Source organism: Bos indicus, chromosome 21 (genome assembly GCF_029378745.1).
Source record: "Bos indicus isolate NIAB-ARS_2022 breed Sahiwal x Tharparkar chromosome 21, NIAB-ARS_B.indTharparkar_mat_pri_1.0, whole genome shotgun sequence".
NCBI classification, from domain to species: domain Eukaryota; kingdom Metazoa; phylum Chordata; class Mammalia; order Artiodactyla; family Bovidae; genus Bos; species Bos indicus.
In genome coordinates, this window is record NC_091780.1 from 54,826,654 (window position 1) to 54,847,224 (window position 20,571).

Below are 20,571 nucleotides of genomic sequence, written 5' to 3' on the forward strand. Positions count from 1 at the left end.
ACATATACACAATGGAGTATTACTCAGCCATTAAAAAGAATACATTTGAATCAGTTCTAATGAGGTGGATGAAACTGGAGCCTATTATACAGAGTGAAGTAAGCCAGAAGGAAAAACATAAATACAGTATACTAACGCATATATATGGAATTTAGAAAGATGGTAACAATAACCTGGTGTATGAGACAGCAAAAGAGACACTGATGTATAGAACAGTCTTATGGACTCTGTGCGAGAGGGAGAGGGTGGGAAGATTTGGGAGAATGGCATTGAAACATGTAGAATATTATGTAAGAAACGAGTTGCCAGTCCAGGTTCGATGCGTGATACTGGATGCTTGGGGCTGGTGCACTGGGACGACCCAGAGGGATGGTGTGGGGAGGGAGGAGGGAGGAGGGTTCAGGATGGGGAACACATGTATGCCTGTGGTGGATTCATTTTGATATTTGGCAAAACTAATACAATTATGTAAAGTTTAAAAATAAAATAAAATTAAAAAAAAAAAAACTAAAAAAATTTTTTAAAAAAGTAACAAAAACAGGCAACAACCAATGCAAGCTCTTAAGAATCAAAATAGCGGTTACCCTTGGGGCAGCAGGAAATGACAGGAACGCTAGTTTGGATCACTGGTAACGTTCTGTTTCTTGATCAGGGAGCTGGTTAGATGCGTGTGGTGGTTTAAAAACATCTCCACAGATCCTTTTACACGCCTCCCATCAGAAAAGAAAGACCAGTCCCCTCTCCATGAATATGGCTGGTCTTAGAGACTCACCTGTAGCAAACTATGCTCTAGAACTAACAGTGTATGACTTTCAAGGTTAGGTTAGAAAAAGCACTACAGCTTCTAATTGACTCTCTTTCTTAGAACATTCACCCTTGGTATCCAGTCACCATGCTTTGTGAAAGTCAAGGAGTCACAGGCAAAGGCCATGGGGAGGTATTCTAATCACAGACCTAGCTACAGCTAAGGTTCCAGTCAATAGGTAGCACCAACAGTGAAACATGTAAGTGAAGCAGACTTCAGATGATTTCAGCCCCCAGCAGAAAAGTTATCCCAGCTAAGCCCTGCCGAAATTTCAAATTCATAAGCAAAATAAATGTTATTTTGCATGCTCAGTCATTAAGTCATGTACAACTCTTTGCAACCCCATGGACTGTAGCCAGCCAGGCTCCTCTGCCTGTGGGATTCTCCGGGCAAGAATACTGGAGTGGGCTGCCATTTCCTCCTCCAAGGGATTGTCCCAACCCAGAGATCAAACCTACATCTCCTGCATTGGCAGGTGGATTCTTTACTACTGAGTCATCTGGGAAGCCTATTAAATTTGTGGGTGATTTGTGAGTATATGTAACTAGAACACACAGCCGGTGTGCTTGTTTTGTGAAAATTCTTAAGTAACAAAATCATGATATATAGTTGGATTCCACATTTGTAAATTCAATCAACCATAGATGAAAAATATTTTTTTAAGTTCCAGAAAGTTTCAAGAAGCAAAATATGAATTTGTTGCACATTGGCAACTATTTACAGTACATTTAAATTGTATTAGATATTATAAGTAACCTAAATATAATTTAAAGTATGTAGGAGGATGTGCATATGTTATATGAAAAACTACACCATTTTATTTAAGAAACTTGATCATGCAAGGCATGATTTGGCATTCCCAGGGGTGAAGAGGGGCCTGGAACCAATCCCTTATGGATACCAACAGACAACTGTATACACCTTTCCATATGTATACTATACTTAGGTTTGAAATAAAGATCATATCATGCAAACAAGCTCAAATTTCTCATCAAATTTTTATATTTTATTGAGGTGTTTTTATAAACTCAATATTTCATATCTCCCTAACACTGTGTCTTTTTCTTATAGTTACACAGTATTAAAGAAAAAGTAATGGATTTTTTCACTACATCCCATATAGACAAGTCCTAATCACCATCAGTTTACCCTTGCACACTGCCTAATTCTGATCATTTATCATGTATGGATGTTAAAAAAAAAAAAGTTAAGCACTGCTACAGGAGATATCTGTCCTGTACCATTCTCTCTTCTTCTACAATGTAGAGTATCATTTTCCTTTGAAGAACTATCTCCCTTTGGATGAATCAAGGTTACTGAGACCTGATTATTACCCAGCTTTTAAAAAATTTTATTACGCCTCACATTCTTCTAGAAATTTTCTTATTTTATTTAAGTTGGCAATATTTAGTCTCTATTCTTCACAAAGAATACCTACTGATATATAACTCCAGTGCTAGCACATTGGGGCATATATATAGCTGATGATGAACAAATATAAAATGTTTATAAAATTATATTGGACAACTGATTTTTGTCAAAAGCACAAAAACAACACAGTGGAAAAAGAATAGCCTTTTCAACAAAATGCCTCAAACCATAAATAAAAGTTAACTCAAAATACATCATAGACCTAAACATACAGCCTAACCTGTAAAACTTCTAGAAGAAAACATTGGATATAGTCTTATTGAGTTTAGGGGTAGGCAAAGATGTCTTTGAAATTAAACTAAAAGCACAATTCATAAAAGAATAAATTGGACTTTACTAAAATTCAAAACTTCTGTTCTTAAAAATACACTGTTAATAAAAAAACAAAAAAAATACACTGTTAAGAGAATGAAAAGACAAGCCACATACTGGGAGAATATCTTAGTGAAGCATATACCTGACAAAGAACTTGTATTCAGAATACATAGAGAACTCTCAAAATTCAGGAAAACAAGCCAATTTTAAAAAGATGTAACAAAGATCTGAGTAGACATTTCACCGAAAAAGATATGCAGATGACAAATAAGCACATAAAAAGATGCTCAATATCATTAGTCACTAGGAAAATATAAATTAAAACCACAACAAGATATCACTATACACCTATTAGAATGGTTAAAATTAAAAACGACTGACCACTGCAAGTGTTCTGGAGGATGTGAAGGAAATGAAATCCAAACTCACTCCTGATGGGAATGTAAAATGGTTCAACCACTCTGGAAAATAACTTCAGTTCAGTTCAGTTCAGTCGCTCAGTCGTGCGCAACTCTTTGCAACCTCATGAATCGCAACATGCCAGGCCTCCCTGTCCATCACCAACTCCTGGAGTTCACCCAGACTCACGTCCATCGAGTCAGTGATGCCATCCAGCCATCTCATCCTCTGTCGTCCCCTTCTCCTCCTGCCCCCAATCCCTCCCAGCATCAGAGTCTTTTCCAATGTGTCATCTCTTCGCATGAGGTGGCCAAAGTACTGGAGTTTCAGCTTTAGCATCATTCCTTCCAAAGAAATCCCAGGACTGATCTCCTTCAGAATGGACTGGTTGGATCTCCTTGCAGTCCAAGGGACTCTCAAGAGTCTTCTCCAACACCACACTTCAAAAGCATCAATTCTTCAGCACTCAGCTTTCTTCACAGTCCAACTCTCACATCCATACATGACCACTGGAAAAACCATAGCCTTGACTAGACGGACCTTTGTTGGCAAAGTAATGTCTCTGCTTTTGAATATGCTATCTAGGGTGGTCATAACTTTCCTTCCAAGGAGTAAGCGTCTTTTAATTTCATAGCTGCAGTCACCACCTGCAGTGATTTTGGAGCCCAAAAAAATAAAGTCTGACACTGTTTCCACTGTTTCCCCATCTATTTCCCATGAAGTGATGGAACCAGATGCCATGATCTTCGTTTTCTGAATGTTGAGCTTTAAGCCAAATTTTTCACTCTCCTCTGTCACCTTCATCAAGAGGCTTTTTAGTTCCTCTTCACTTTCTGCCATAAGGGTGGTGTCATCTGCATATCCGAGGTTATTTATATTTCTCCTGGCAATCTTGATTCCAGCTTGTGCTTCTTCCAGCCCAGCGTTTCTCATGATGTACTCTGCACAGAAGTTAAATAAGCAGGGTGACAATATACAGCCTTGACGTACTCCTTTTCCTATTTGGAACCAGTCTGTTGTTCCATGTCCAGTTCTAACTGTTGCTTCCTGACCTGCATACAGATTTCTCAAGAGGCAGGTCAGGTGGTCTGGTATTCCCATCTCTTTCAGAATTTTCCACAGTTTATTGTGATCCACACATTCAAAGGCTTTGGCATAGTCAATAAAGCAGAAATAGATGTTTTTCCAGAACTCTCTTGCTTTTTCCTTGATCCAGCGGATGTTGGCAATTTGGTCTCTGGTTCCTCTGACTTTTCTAAAACCAGATTGAACATCTGGAAGTTCACGGTTCACATATTGCTGAAGCCTGGCTTGGAGAATTTTGAGAATGACTTTACTAGCGTATGAGATGAGTGCAATTGTGTGGTAGTTTGAGCATTCTTTGGCATTGCCTTTCTTTGGGATTGGAAAGAAAGGCAATTTCTCCTGGTCTTGTTTTTGTTGACTGTATAGAGCTTCTCCATCTTTGGCTGCAAAGAATATAATCAATCTGATTTCGGTGTTGACCATCTGGTGATGTCCATGTGTAGAGTCTTCTCTTGTTTTGTTGGAAGAGGGTGTTTGCTATGACCAGTGCATTTTCTTGGCAAAACTCTATTAGTCTTTGCCCTGCTTCATTCCGTATTCCAAGGCCAAATTTGTCTGTTACTCCAGGTGTTTCTAGACTTCCTACTTTTGCATTCCAGTCCCCTATAATGAAAAAGATCTTCACGACCCAGATAATCACGATGGTGTGATCACTCACCCAGAGCCAGATATCCTGGAATGTGAAGTCAAGTGGGCCTTAGAAAGCATCACTACGAACAAAGCTAGTGGAGGTGATGGAATTCCAGTTGAGCTATTTAAAATCCTGAAAGATGATGCTGTGAAAGTGCTGCACTCAATATGCCAGCAAATTTGGAAAACTCAGCAGTGGCCACAGGGCTGGAAAAGGTCAGTTTTCATTCCAATCCCAAAGAAAGGCAATGCCAAAGAATGCTCAAGAAAATAACTTAGCAGTTCCTTAAAAAGTTAAACATACATCTGCCTATGATCCAACTATTCCACTTCTAGATTTTTATCCAACAACAAAACAAAGGAAATATATGTCCATACAAAGACTTGTACACAAATGTTCATAGCAACTTCATTGGTAATAGCCCCAAACTAGACACAACTCAAATGTCCATCAACAGATGATAAACTGCAGTGCATCCATATAATGGAATACACTTCTCAATACAAAAGAATAAACTACTGTACACAAAACGACATGGATGAATATCAAGATAATGACACTGAGGAAATGAAGCCAGACCACCCCCCCAAAAAAAAAATATTATACATACATACATTTACATATTCATTTATGTAAAAGTTTAGAAAAGGCAAATGAATCTATAATGACAGAAAGTAAAACAGTGGTTGCTCAGGTGTGGACGGCAGGGAGGAATAAGAGAATCACAAAGGGGTGTGAGGAAACTGGAGGATGATGGATTTACTCACTTGATTATAGTGATTTTAAAGGGGGTATACATATATTAAAAACTTACCAATTTATACTCTCTAAATATGTTCCATTATATGTCAATTATATCTCAGTAAAGCTGTCTAAAAAGAATGCAGCTCCGCTGTCCGATTTTGAAAGGAACAGAAAGGAAATCTTGGATAAAGGACTCAGGAAGGGTTGTAAATTATCCAAGTATGCCAGGAATCCATACTTCCTCTGTCTAGCCAAGCTTCAGCAGAGTTTAATGAGCCATCTCCCGGCTATTCTCCAGAAATGGTAACAACTGCACTATTGGATCTGTTTTTGGTAAGAGAATGACCCAATCAGTATAAAATGAATGCTATGTCTTGTGAGAGATTGTCAATTAAACACATAATCCACACTTATAAACATTTTTAAAGGGCTTTCTCCTTGCAAGATAGCTTTAATATTGAGAGTGAACATTTTGTATGTGAATTCCAATACAGACACACTTGCTACCTCATGCATCAGCGCCTCAGTTTCTTTATCTGTAAATTGTCACAGGAAATATTAAAACCAGGTGACTAAAAAGAGCAGGTTTTTCCAGAATTATTAATTCTTTCTTTTTGGGCAGAACCTCTTTCTTCCCCTATGCTCTGAGAGGTATCCATTTCTTCCCAGCTCCACCAGCAGTAATTAATTACCTTGAGTGAGTCAAGCTTCTCTCCCAGAAGTTTCATCCTACCATTACTAGACTCCTTGAGAGAAGTCCAAAAGGAAGGTCTCTGCCATAATCAAGCTGACCATGAAATCAGTTAAGAAGGTGTCCAAGTCTCTGCCAGACTCAGCTGTGACTGGGTACCACACTGATGTGCTGGCTGGCTTTGAGTTCTGTGCATTGTGTATTCTGGAGGTTGAGCTTCACTTTCCAGATAATCATGTTTGGTTGCACGGCAAGATGGGGAGTATCTCAACAGCATCCCCATCTCTAATTGCAGGTGGAGGTAGTTTTCCAGGATGGCCTGTGTTCTCCGGAAGCAGAGTCACGTGGGCTTTGACTCTTTAGCAGAGGATACAAGAACCAGGACCTACAGAACATGAATAGTGGTTGTGTTTGCAGACTCTAGAATTAAGAGGCTCTAGTTTCAATTTCCAGCTGTCAAAATGTGTTTGGCTTTTTCATGTCCAAAACTCAATTTTTTCATCTCTATAATGGGGCCAAAGCTATCTAATTTTTTTGTTTTTAAGTACATCTTTATTGAAATGAAACATATATAAAAAGTGAAAAAATTATAAGTAGTTTGGCTCAGAGGATAAAGCATCTGCCTGCAATGCAGGAGACCCGGGGTTCGATCCCTGGGTTGGGAAGATACCGTGGAGAAGGAAATGGCAACCCACTCAAGTATTCTTGCCTGGAGACTCTCATGGACAGAGGAGCCTGGCAGGCTACAGTCCACAGGGTCACAGGGTCGGACACGACTGAGTGACTTCACTTTCTTTCTTTCTTTCTTACAAAATAAAAAGAGCTATAATCAGAACAGCTATACCTAGCAACCAGATCAAAAAAGAGAATATTATCGACGCTCCAGAAGACCACTCTCTTGCCTCATTACAGACATACCCTCCAAAGGTCAACTACCCTGACTGCTAACAGCACCAATTAATTTTACCTGTTTTTAAACTTTCTATAATGGGATTCATACAGCAACAGTGTGTTCTTTTGTGTATGACTTCATTCTGATTGTGAAGTTTATTTCTGCACTTAAATATAGCAGTATCTTTTTGTTTTAGTGAAGTACTCCATTTGGGGGTTATATAATATATGTCATTAATAAATATTCCCTATATCAATATTCATATCTGTATCTATAGTCAAATTAGTTCATTCTTTTGCTAAGCCCTCCTATGCTGTTTCTGATAATTTGTCTAGTGGTTCTGTAACTGAGAAAGTGAAAGTGTTAGTCCCTCAGTCCTGCAGCCACCCCATGGACTATAACCCTCCAGGTTCCTCTATACAAGGAATTTCCCAAGCAAAAATTGTGGTCTCGGTTGCTATTGCCTTTTCCAAGGGATCTTCCCAACCCAGGAATCGAACCTAGGTCTCCTACATTGCAGGCAGATTCTTTACCGGGTGGGCCACCAGGGAAGACCACTGAAAAAGCTGTGATAAAGTCTCAGTGACAACCTCTATTAGAGTCTACTATGATTATAGTTCAAGTATTTCTCCCTTAGGTCTATCTATTTTTGCTTTATATATGTATGTTCACGTTTGCGTCCGTGCTGAGTCGTGTCCGACTCTTTGTGACCCCATAGACTATAGCCCACCAGGCTCCTCTGTCCATGGAATTTTCCAGACAAGAATACAGGAGTGGGTTGCCATTTCCTTCTCCAGGGGATTTTCTAGACCCAGGGATTGAACCCTCATCTCTTGATGTCTCCTGCATTTGCAGGCATATTCTTTACCATGCTACCTGGGAAGCCCTAATTTCTTTAAATGTTATTAACGTCCATTGTAAATTACAGAAGATTGGCCAATTAATACCCTGAACACTAAAATTAGTATTTAACACACTAACTCAATTTTCCTTAAATACATACTTAAATCAAAAGTTTGAATAACTTTAGCTTACAAAGAAAACAAAGCTTTCATTTTTTGACTTAAGAACTTGAAATACCCAGAAGCAGAAGCAAACCAAAATCAAGTAAAGTCCTAAAATGGTACAAACCCCTAAAAGCCAAGCAGGTTTGCCAACAAAGCTCCGCCTCCGTGCAAACCCTGCCCACTTCCGGCTGCCCCACCCACTTTCTAACCCTGGAACACCTCCCCTTTCTGCGAGGTCCCGCCCCCTGCACCTGATCCTGGTACCCATTGGGTGAATCCGGATGCTGTGTACACACCCTCCACACGCACGTTTGGCAGGGCCCTCTTCGCGCCTGCGCAGCAGCGGCGTCCGGCAGCTGGAGACTAGGTCCCGGGGTTGGGGGGAGGGGGGAGGAGGTCAGGCCGAATCTTCCTCCGTAATAAGAAGCTACGCGTCCCGCGGTCCTGGCTCCGTGGGTCCGGTCGGATCGGGCCTGGGCGCTGGAGCTGCTCTGGCTCCCGCCGCGGCGGGTGCGATGGAGGCCGTACCGGAGCCCAGCGCTCACGCCGGGGGAGGCCGAAACAGCCGGCAGTGCTAGTAGATGAGGCGGCGGCGGCACGGACTCTCCATGAGCAAGCGGCGGCGGCGACGGGTGCGGCGGCACCGGCGGTCTTCGGTCCCCGGGGAGGTACGAAAAGTCGGCTTCCTGGTGGACGGAGACTGGCCGGACGCCTTCCGCGGCCCGGCCCTCTTGCCCATTACCCGCAGTCCCAGGCGCTCAGCGGGGCCACTGCTCGGATGCGGGCAGGGGATGCCCAGCCCCTTCACCGGCTCCGGGTTCGGGGATCCACCCGCAGTCCAGGGCCAGTCTTCAGTGCCGGGCCTTCCCGGGAGCTGCGGGCCGGGGGCGGGGTGGGCGGGGTGGAGGTGGGGGCCCACCGCGTACCCAGCCCCGCGCTGCTTCGAGCGGGACTGCGGGCCTCTTTCTCGACTATTTGGGGGAGCTAACTCGGGAGGGGACCTTCAGGACCCCCGAACTCTTAGGGTGTATGGTATTCAATGCTTTGGGTAAATGGTCTGGTCTTCACGACCAGCGTGGAGTACAGATTGTCACCCTTGGAAACGACCGCAAAAGGTGTCGTTTTTTGCCAAGGAAATAGAAGTCTAGGGAGTCTTCCTGGTTTGTTCAAACTAGGGGGCCTATTGAGGCAGGAAAATAAAGCCAGTAATCCTCCAGGACTTACAAATCACTGTCTAACGAAACGGTGTTTTTGACAGTGTGGCCAAAACTTAAAAGACAATTTTAAGTAAAGTTCTTTGCACATTTTCTGGTCTTTTTTAGTCGCTTTTATCGTAATTTACTTTAGAACAAATCACCACGGTACTGCAGAAGCTAGACTATGTGTCCTTTAGTTCTTCCAATCCTCTTTTTCTCCTTTTGTTTTCTCCAGAAAAAGGCTAGAGAAATCATTTTATGTGTGTGTATATATTTTTAAATATATATGTAGTTATAAAATATATGTTTAATTCTCTTAGAGTGCAACTTGCTTTACAGAGCAGTACTTATTTAGTCATGTCTAAAAGATAATTTGGCAAAAAATACTACAGAAATTTACAGTTCCTTTCTAATGCAATATTTAAGAATCTGAACTCAGGCTCTTAATCATAATGACTTTGCTATAAAGTTCTTTAAAATGCCACAGAAATCAGTCAAACCATGAGGAATGTTATTTTCATGTTTTAAATATTTAAATACCTTGTGATTTTTAAAAAAAATATGTTCTGGAACATTTCTTCTTCATTAAGCAGAAACTGAGTTTGTGTTTCCTTGGATGTAAATTTGCCACTCCCTCTTATTCCTAAGTGGTTGACTAGAGCCAGCATGTTAGCAACTATATATAAACATCTACACTTCAGACTAAATATAGTGTTGAATATTTTAGAGTCCACAGTATCTTGCCTAAGTCAGAAATACTGTGTGTGTGTGGTAAAACTGAATTTTTAGTTTGCTGGTGTTAGAAAATAGGTTTGAACTTAATTTTCTGCACAAAACACATAGGTCTACAGCACTGAGAGTTGGATTCATATTGTGCTTGGGAGGATGTGGCACTTGAAACTATGATCAAAATAAGACACTGACCTCAGTCACTAATTTCTGTCTTCCTCCTCCTCAGATGCTTCCCGTTTTCATGAAAATGCAAAACATGAAACATACTGGAAAACCCTGTGATGTTTTTAGTTTAGACATTTGTTTGTTCCAAATAAAGTAAAGCAATTTTTTTCAATTCAGTTTCATTAGGACCTCATTCTTTAATTTTTTTCAATTTTGCTTTATATACATACATATGACACCAACATGTTTATTAGAATACTGTCAATGACTTTAAAACCAAGCTCTTAGTTATCCTCAAGGTTGGGGGGAAGATAGTTCACTTCAGTTCAGTTGCTCAGTCGTGTCCGACTCCCTGTGACCCCATGAATCGCAGCACGCCAGACCTCCCTGTCCATCACCAACTCCTGGAGTTCACCCAAACGCATGTCCATCGAGTCGGTGATGCCATCCAGCCATCTCATCCTCTGTCGTCCCCTTCTCCTCCTGCCCCCAATCCCTCCCAGCATCAGTCTTTTCCAATGAGTCAACTCTTCGCATGAGGTGGCCAAAGTACTGGAGTTTCAGCTTTAGCATCAGCCCTTCCAAAGAACACCCAGGACTGATCTCCTTTAGAATGGACGGGTTGGATCTCCTTGCAGTCCAAGGGACTCTCAAGAGTCTTCTCCAACACCACAGTTCAAAAACATCAATTCTTCGGCACTCAGCTTTCTTCACAGTCCAACTCTCACATCCATACACGACCACTGGAAAAACCATAGCCTTGACTAGATGGACCTTTGTTGGCAAAGTAATGTCTCTGCTTTTGAATATGCTATCTAGGGTGGTCATAACTTTCCTTCCAAGGAGTAAGCGTCTTTTAATTTCATGGCTGCAATCATCATCTGCAGTGATTTTGGAGCCCAGAAAAATAAAGTCTGACACTGTTTCCACTGTTTCCCCATCTATTTCCCATGAAGTGATGGGACCAGATGCCATGATCTTCGTTTTCTGAATGTTGAGCTTTAAGCCAACTTTTTCACTCTCCTCTTTCACTTACATCAAGAGGCTTTTCAGTTCCTCTTCACTTTCTGCCATAAGGGTGGGGGAAGATAAGTGCCCGTTTAAATAAGGAGGACACCTCAGTTCATTCCCAAAACATGCAGAGAGAAGAATCAGGATAATGAACCAAACTCTGAACAAGATTGTCCCAGCCTGGCCTCTGTATTTAAAATTATAGGATATCTGGCATGGTCCTTCTCAGGTGGCGCTAGTGATAAAGAACCCGCCTGCCAATGCAGGAGATGTAAGAGACCCAGATTCGATCCCTGGGTTGGGAAGATCCCCTGGAGAAGAGCATCGCAATCCACTCCAGTATTCTTGCCTGGAGAATCCCATGGACAGAGGAGCCTGGCCGACCACAGTCCATAGGGTCGCACAGAGTCAGACACGACTGAAGCAACTTAGCATGCAGCATGGTCCTAAATTGCAAGTGAAAATCTCCAAGTGCATAGAAATGATTTTTGTTTTAGCTGTGCTAATATGATTAAGTTCTCAAGATTACAGTACTCTTCATATGTTATCTTTCGAAACCAGTCGGCCTTTCTCTGTACCCCAACTAAGAATTCCATCATATCTGTTTCATAAGTAGAACCACACATATTAACAAGAAAATGAAACACAGCTCGTATTTTGGAGGAAGAGGTTTACATTAGGAATGCACTCAACCAAATTTAGACTGTATCTTTGAATAGTTTTATTTAGGATTTTTTCATTACAAGATTTTCCTCTGTCAGTGATAAAATCGGCAATATAACCAATAATAATTGGTTGGATGGCATCACCGACTAGATGGACATGAGTTTGAGCAAGGTCTGGGAGTTGGTGAAGGACAGGGAAGCCTGGCATGCAGCAGTCCACGGTGTTGCGAAGAGTCGGACACAACTGAGCGACTGAACTGATAATTAATAAAAAGGTCCATCAGATGACTATTCTGTATTTCAAAAAAAGGTTACAACTTCTTAAATGGTCTTTCCAGAGACCATGCATGTTGCTGAAAAAATGGCTCATGGCTTGAATTGTTTTAAAATTTTTTTGTTCCTTTAGGAGTCTATTTAACCAAACTTAATTTAATCTTTAGATAGCTCTATTTTCATTTCAACATATATCATGCATTTAAAAGATAGTCACAAATTTACAAGTACTATCTTAAACTTTTAAAATGCAGGATGAAGACACTGTTTGAAGAGATCAAAGCATCAATTAAAAATAACTATAACCAAGATCGCTCATTTTGGAGGCCTGTTCTTCCTTGGGGAGGTGTTTTTACTATCAAAGCTGGCCGCAAAGCAGTCTCCTGTACACCACTCTATGTTGAAATAAGACTGAAAAATACCTGCACCATAGATGGATTCTTGATGTTGCTGTATGTCATTCTCAACGAAAATGAAAATTTCCCCCGGGAACTCTCTCTTCATTTAGGTAGAGAGTTTGTAGACTGTTTTCTTTATTTAATGGACACCTACAGTTTTACAACCGTGAAGCTACTTTGGATTTGGGACAAAATGGAAAAACAGCAATACAAGTCTGAAGTTCATAAAGCTTCATTAATCATTGATTTGTTTGGGAATGAACATGATAATTTTACAAAAAATCTCGAAAATCTCATGTCAACCATACAAGAGAGTTACTGTTCCAACTGGCGATGCCCCACTCGAGTGCAGGAAGATCAGCAACGCACAATTAATATAAAGTAAGTTGTTCTAAAGTCTCTTTTGTCACTTTTAGCAAAAGTAGTATGCTTATAATGCATGATATGGATAGATAGGAAAATAGATAGATAGATATAGTCAAAGTACTTCTTAATGTACAGACCCTGTGTACAACAACTTATAAATAAAGCAGCCAGGCAAATGCAAGACTCTTTAGTGGGTTCCATGATAAAAAAAAAAATATTACTCTTCTATTATATCTAAACATGTCAGGATTTACAAAACCAATTGATAACTATTACACTTGCAAAATAATGACCTATTCAGTATGCACAATGTTTTCCTCTCACTCAGAAATTACTAATATGGCTAGGAAGATAATGCCTTGTATCACAGATTTAACCTCTCCAACGACACTTAATACTATATTGAAATGTTTCCCTCTCTGAATAGATCCCTGTCAGGTAGGCTAGTTCTACATGAACAGGAAGATTGAAAGTACTCCATGTCATGGCCAGGGCATAATTAGAGATAGAAATCCCAAACTTGGGAATATTAATACCTGAAAAGGATACAGATGTAAGGAAATTTTTTATTGGCTAGAAAGGTACTGATAGCCTGCTGAGGGGAGAAAAGGAAGGCCTTCAAGCTGGTAAAATGACAGGGAGGAAGGCCAAACTGGCAAATCCTAGTGGAGTATTGGGAAACATTAAAGCCCCAAGGGCACATGAGCTGGAAAAGGGATAATTGCCAGTGTGGGGGTTGCGGGTGGCAGTGGGAAACAGGACAGAAAAACAGATCCAAACACATTTTTGTCAGAAAGCATACTTGGCCCTGTGGTCCAGGAAGAAAACTGCCGAACAGATTGTTCCCTTGTGGGATTGTACGTCACATACCCAAACATATTCACGTTTTCTGTATAGCATATTTAGTTTACTATTACAGCATTATACTTAAGACAATGGGAAAGCAGAAGATCTGTTATTCTTTTTAGAGACTACCAATTATTGTTTCTCTTGTTCTGAAATACACTTGGGCCATTTTGCTGTATTGCTGATAGGATGATGTTGATTGTGAAATTTCCATCAGGGAAAAAGTTGTTACTGTTAAAACCATAATGGACTTTTTAAAAGTGCTTCAGAAATTTGTTTTTTTAGAAAAAACTAGTATCTTTTAACTTACATATGTTTTGAAACTATAATGTATTTACAGCCCTATATTAATACTAGCATTTTGTGCCTCTCAATAAATAGTTTTCATTATACTCTATATAACTTTTTAGTCTTTTGCCTATTTTCTAATCCTGTATGTAAAACAACCTCTGAAGTATGTAGGAAGTTTTTTTTTTTTAACAAATCAGGAAACTGAGGCCAACACTGGCTGTCACTAACATTGAGTCAGGTAACTAATCAGCTGCTCTCCTAATTCTGGATCCTGCTTTCTTACATCAGGACCAGGATCCACTCTATTTAATCCTCTCAGAAATTTTTAAAGCAACAACTGTGTGTTTCAGGATCAGTTTACATATATATTTAATGTTTCTTAGAAAGTTTCATGCATTAATGTTTATTAAGTTCAACTGGTTTCTATACTGTCTGTAAGAAATACAGAGATGAATAACAGAGGTTACACTTTTATATGTGTTTTACTAATAATGGATGACTTGTAAAATTTGTTATCCACATAATATATTTGGGCTTCCCTGGTGACTCAGCGGTAAAAAATCCACCCACTAAGCAGGAGACATGGGTTCAATCCCTGGGACAGGAAGATCCCCTGGAGAAGAAAGTATCTACCCACTCCAGTATTCTTGCCTGGAAAACCCCATGGACAGAGGAGCCTGGCAGGCTGCAGTCCATGGGGTTACGAAGAGTCGGACACGACTTTGCAACTGAGCAACATTAATATATTTACATGTAAAATGCTGAAGCATTTCTTACATGCATTTTGCAATTGTTATAGTCCTCCCCAAGAAATTCCACATGGAAACTTGATACGACTGGCTGTGGATGAGTTATTCTGTTCCAGGATTGAACTGTGTGAAGAGCATGGGTGAGTATATGATAGACATTTAAGATGAAAGTATTTCTGTGTTTCTTATAAAGAAACCTGGATGTGGGTATGCTTGTTATGAAACAGCAATTCACAAGTGTTTAGGAAACCTTATATTTTTGGAATCTTGATACCTTCTAGTTTACTATACCATTTTATGCTGTGCTGCAGTTGCTTGATGAATACAAAGCAAATGCCTTTTTTTCCCCCACTGCTGAGTAGGTACAATAAAACCTTGCTTAACTGGAACCCAGCTAATCTGGACCCTCTGTACTGGACCTGTACTGGACCTGTACTGGACCTGTACTGGACCCAGTACAGAATTAACTGGATTCTGTACTCTTCATTTATGTTCAGTTCAGTTCAGTTGCTCAGTCGTGTCCGACTCTTTGCAACCCCATGGACTGCAGCATGCCAGGCCTTCCTGTCCATCACCAACTCCTGGAGTTTACTCAAACTCATGTACATTGAGTCAGTGAGAAAGCAGTAAATGACAACCAAAAAGTTTAACCTAGTTAAAGAAAAGAAAAAGGAAATCCAAAGAGGCAGAACATATTCACCCCAGTCTCTTAATTTTTATATCTACAGTATTGAACAAGGAGAATTAATATTTAGAAGGATGATCTTACACCTAATTAATCACAAAAGAAGGAAAGAATAAAATACCTTCAGTTAATTGTACTTAAGTCCAGAAAGTGAACTAGGTGTATTTTTGCAACAAATACTGAAACAAAATGGTTTCCAGATAACTTAGTTTAGTCAGTGTTTGTCCACTAAATACTGTCCCCTGAGCATTCCGGTTAATTGAGATTTTACCGTTTAATTGTATTTGTTTTATTTTAATTCATATGCTTAATACCTGGTGCTTCTAAGAAAACAGAATCTGCTGCATCGTAATGGCAACAGGAGCCAATCAGGGAATTTTATTTAGTCTAAAGAAGACTGTAAGAATCATCTTATTGCCTCTCTGCCATTATTCTCATTTGAAACCAGCCTAGAGAAAGAAAACCTTTTTTCTGAATAAAAACGTTTCTGTCAGTTCAAAAGACTACATGCTTTTATAAGCTGAGATAAACATAGTTAGCTTTTCTTGGAGTTTTAAAAATGTCATTTTCTCATAAATAGACTCTCTCAGCTTATAAACTCTGAGACTTAGGCATATAAAGTATTAATACAGTCATACAATTTTCCCATACCTAAATAGATAATATGCTTATTATGAAATTAAGTGATAAGGACAACTCAGAGTGATAAAAGGCAGCTTTGTCTCAAGTGTAATAAAGTTCATGCCTATTTTCAATTTTAGGTGTGGTGGCTTAAGAGAATTTTCTCAACGAGTGTTCTGCCACGGGGCACCCCCTTTTGTTGTCTTAAATATGCAGCATTGGAAATCTGAAGATCTTGCATATGTCCCCTATTATTTGGATTTATCTGATCACAAGTAGGTGCTTTTTGTTTGTTTTACATGACTAATAAAAGAATTTTATTTATATTTTTCTACTATTCTATCATGATTTTGACTAGCTCTTAAGGAAATACATATTGTTAAAAAAAAAAATAAAAGCTATCTCTAAATGAATGTATCCTAAATAAGATCAGAATATACTACAGGGAGTCAGTTGCTGACAGTGTACATAGCAGTTAGGTACTTAGACTATAGAATCGACTGAACTGGGTTCAAATCCCAGCCCTACCTTTCAAGCGATGTGACATTGATCCAGTAGCAACCAGTTTACACATCAGTTTTCTTATCTATAAAACAGAGATGACAGTGTCTAAAGTGTTTAAGATAGTATCTAAGACTTAGGAAACAGTAAATTCTGGCTGGCCATTACTTGTATTTCAGGCCAAAGTAGTGTATAGTATGAGGTCATTTAAACATAAAATATTACTGTCATTGTTCAATTAAAATCCAAATTAAGATACAAGGGGTTCTTTTAATTTTTTGCCTTTAAACATTTTCTTGTGTTTTCTCTTATATAATAGAACCATGCAGTTCATGAGTTAATCTATTAAAATAATGCCCTTAAAAATGTATCATTTTTTAAAATTCTTAAACGTCTTACTCCAAATTACCAATTATAGTACATTTTTTTTTACAGATGAATGTCTTTTTTCAGATAACAGAATGTAAATAATCTTATTCCTTAGTTAAGAATGTAAGGACTGTTTTTTTGTAAGAACAAAGTACTGTGATTTTCGGCCACACTTTGTCATTTAATTTGCAGGTATTTGTTGGAAGGTGCCACATTGTTTAACAAAGAGGAACATCATTATTCTGCAGCCTTTCAGATTGATGGACATTGGATGCACTATGATGGCCTCAGAAATGTGAATTTAATTTTGTTAAATAAACCCCCAGAGTTTCTCCTCTTGTCATCATTGGTTTATATTCGAGCAACAGAGAAATAAATATAGACTGATGCTAAATTATATTGTTTTCCCTCCTGCCCATGCTCCCCCAGATGAAGGGCTTTTGTTTTGTATATACTTGGTATCCAAGGAAATAGTTCAACTATATTAGTTTCAGAGGTGTATTTTCTAGTGTTTAGCCCCAGGTAAATGTTTTATATAGAGAATCTATGCAAAAATGTTTGTATTTCTTTTTTCTTAATCCCAGGTTATTTTTATACAAGCATATTTTATGTTGAAATAAAATATATCTTGTAGCATTTGTATTTTTTATTTATATGTATCTCAAAGATTTTTTACAGTTCTGTTTTTGAATCTGAGAAAATACTTCATCATTTGAATTCTCAATTTTTCCTTTTGGATATCCAAATAAAACCTGGGTACAAATAAGTTTTCAGTTTATATAAATTTAACAGTTCAAAATACCTGACTGTATTTATTTGCCCTACCTCATTATAATCCAAAGTGCACTATTGGATCTAGTTTGGATTTGAATGTACAACTTAGAAATGGTTTAGTCTATTTTACCTGACTTGCCTAATGTCCCTGCAGCAAGTTTTTAAAAATACTTTGGTAAGAATGTTTCTCTGGACTTGAATCATTTCTTTATCATGGCAAATAACTTTACTTGCTAAAGTATTAAAACCTAGCAGTGGATTTTAAGTGTTAACTAAGCTCCAAGCTTAATTAAGCTTATTTTTACTCAAATAAATTATATAACTAATGTTTAAATGTAATAGAGGTTCTCTAATAAAAATTTATTTTGCAGATAAGACAGCTATAAAAAGTGTCAGGCAAACTGTATGTTTACTAATGTTGAATGAACATTGGAAATGTACTTTAAACATGTATGTAAAAGAAAATGGGTGCCTGAGAATACAGTTGACTCTTGAACAACTTGGGGGCTAGGGCCCTGATCCCCCAAACAGCCAAAATTTCCCCATATAACTTTACAGTTGTCCCTCCATACCTGTGTTTCCACATCCTTGGATTCAGACAACTTCAAATCATGTAGTACTACAGTACATGTTTACTGAAAAAAAGACCTGTATAAGTGGATCCACACAGTTCAAACCCATGTTGTTCAAAGGTCAGTTGTCTTTCTCTTCCTAGTAAGTCACATTGGCACAGAGGGAAAAATACTTAGGTTTTGGGGGTAACATCTGTGTGCTGCCTTAATAATAGTAAATCGATACCATGAAACTTTCTTTGATTTGCAGTATAAATCACCGAAAGTGTGTAGTTATCAGAATATTATGTTTCTTCTTCAAAGACCTAGGATCTCTCTTCCTTTTGCAATTTAAAGGAAAAGTAATAAGTAATGTTCTCAAGGGAAAATACTTTTTGAAATCTATCATCATTTATTTTAGTGTTTTCAGTGTGGTTGTCCCTAGGTCTGGGGTTGAGATTGAGTGCAATATATTTGGAGATTTCTACACAGCATCACAGTTCACTGCCATTTACCAAATTGCTAAGGTTTAATTCAATAAATTAAGTCTTGCATTGGTGCCATGTTAAGATAACTTACTGAAGAATGGATAAATATAAGTGCAACATTGATGAGTATGCCTTTTTATCATGTAAAAAAGAAATATTCGTAGTATTTGCTCAAAGTAGTGATCTATTTTTTTTTTTTTAATTCACCCCAGAGTTTGTTTAAATAGTTTCCGCACGTATTTAAATAGGGTTTGATTTATAGTATACTTTTCTGGGGGCACCTTACTGCATGAATCCAAGTATACAGAAACACAAATATTAGTATATACATAAATGGTACCATTAACAAAATTATTCCTGATGCAGATTTATTCTTTTATGAATTGCACTTTATTTGGAATAATTCTAGCTTATCATGAAACAGTGACATACCTACCTCACAGGGTTGTTGTGAGGATTGAAATGTTTGTTAACATCTTGACTACCTTGAACATGCTAATAAAAAAAAACATTTTTTCTACCTCTTTCATGTACAGGCACGTTTCCTAGATTCTGTCTTACTAATGAACTTTTCAGATCTTTTTAAAAATTATTTGAGCAGTAGTTCATATCAGTAATGGAATTAATGTAGTGAAATTTAAGTATGCCTTCTGGACCCCAGATGATTAGGATTTAAGGATAATAGGTATTTTATTGTTATGGTGGTAATTGAAGACATTATTCCCTCCAAATAGTGACTAGGAAAGGGGTGAGAAAGTATGAAGTAAACAAGATTATCAAAAAATGTGAAGGTGAGAGTATGGAAAAAAATTTATAGCCTTAAACACTATTAGAGAAATTGGAATGCTGAGGGGGACAAAAGGTATGAGGGAATAATCAAAATATGTTTTTAATCAGAATGTCACAAACCACAACTACACCTAGGGTAGAGCAGAAATTATTTTAAAACCCTACCTCCATCAAAGGGGGATAAAGAACAAAGCAAATTTAGGGGAAATCAACATATGGGCTTCCTTGGTGGCTCAGATGGTAAAGAGTCTACGTGCAATGCAGGAGACCCGGGTTTGATCCCTGGGTTGGGAGGATCCCCTGGAGAAGGGAATGGCTACCCATTCCAGTATTCTTGCCTGGAGAATTCCATGGACAGAGGAGCCTGGTGGGTTACAGTCCATGGGGTCGCATAGAGTTGGACACGACTGAGTGACTTTCACTTTCACTTTCTCCAACATACAAGTAGAATTCTCCAACTTCTCTTCAAAGAAACTTTACCCTCCACCCAGAACTTAACAAATGATCTTAGATTTATCCTTCAAAGTAGCTCTCCATTACTAATTATTAGGGTTGATTTAACCTAGATTGTCACTGGATCCGATCCCATCAAAGAGGAGGAGAAAGATCATCACCACAAGCGTGAATCCTAGGTTCTATTTTATTCTTAGAGTATGAACAAACAGCTGAGCTATATAAACAGATGACTACTGTGACACATAAAATGCCGTATTTGTTGAGCATATCAACAGTTTTATGATTAAACGATTTAATAGTAGTTATTTGACAATAATTGTAATGCACTATAAGTAAGCAGGAAAGGTAAACAGTTCAATGTAAAAACGACAGCAATTACTACTACTAAACAACAGCCTGAGCAAACATCTATATTCTTACCATCTTCCTTTGTTAAAAGCTAAAATCACATAGGTTTCAAAAGTTCACCTTGACAACTTGATGCCTTACTAACAGTTCCTACCCACCCAACTGGCCCAGGGTTCACCATCTGCTCAACTGGACAGCTCTTAACTTCAAATTTAATTCGATCTGAGGGAAAGCAGCCTTTTGCTTTATCTCTGGGAAGTTGAGAAAGTTGGTGGGGAGCTAGGTGATTTCTTCGG

The 20,571-nt window shown here is 38.7% G+C and overlaps 1 protein-coding gene across 2 annotated transcripts; it reads left to right on the plus strand.

The window, feature by feature from the left end:
• Positions 1-8,528: 8,528 nt before the first annotated feature.
• C21H14orf28 (chromosome 21 C14orf28 homolog) lies at positions 8,529-19,202 on the plus strand. 2 transcript variants are annotated; one of them, XM_070775498.1, is made up of 5 exons: positions 8,529-8,669; positions 12,298-12,822; positions 14,744-14,833; positions 16,140-16,274; positions 17,062-19,202. In XM_070775498.1, exons 2-5 carry the CDS (start codon positions 12,299-12,301, stop codon positions 17,243-17,245), a joined length of 933 nt encoding a protein of 310 aa, XP_070631599.1. In that variant the 5' UTR covers positions 8,529-8,669; position 12,298; the 3' UTR covers positions 17,246-19,202. The 2 variants fall into 2 exon arrangements, with proteins under 2 accessions (XP_070631599.1, XP_070631600.1); XM_070775499.1 differs by lacking the exon at positions 14,744-14,833.
• The last annotated feature ends 1,369 nt before the right edge of the window (positions 19,203-20,571 follow it).

Coding starts and splice junctions, on each gene's coding strand:
- C21H14orf28 (XM_070775498.1), top strand. CDS start 12,299: ATGAAGACACTGTTTGAAGAGATCAAAGCATCAATTAAAAATAACTAT. Junction 14,834..16,139: donor GAACTGTGTGAAGAGCATGG/GTGAGTATATGA, acceptor TTTCAATTTTAG/GTGTGGTGGCTTAAGAGAAT. Junction 16,275..17,061: donor TTGGATTTATCTGATCACAA/GTAGGTGCTTTT, acceptor TTTAATTTGCAG/GTATTTGTTGGAAGGTGCCA.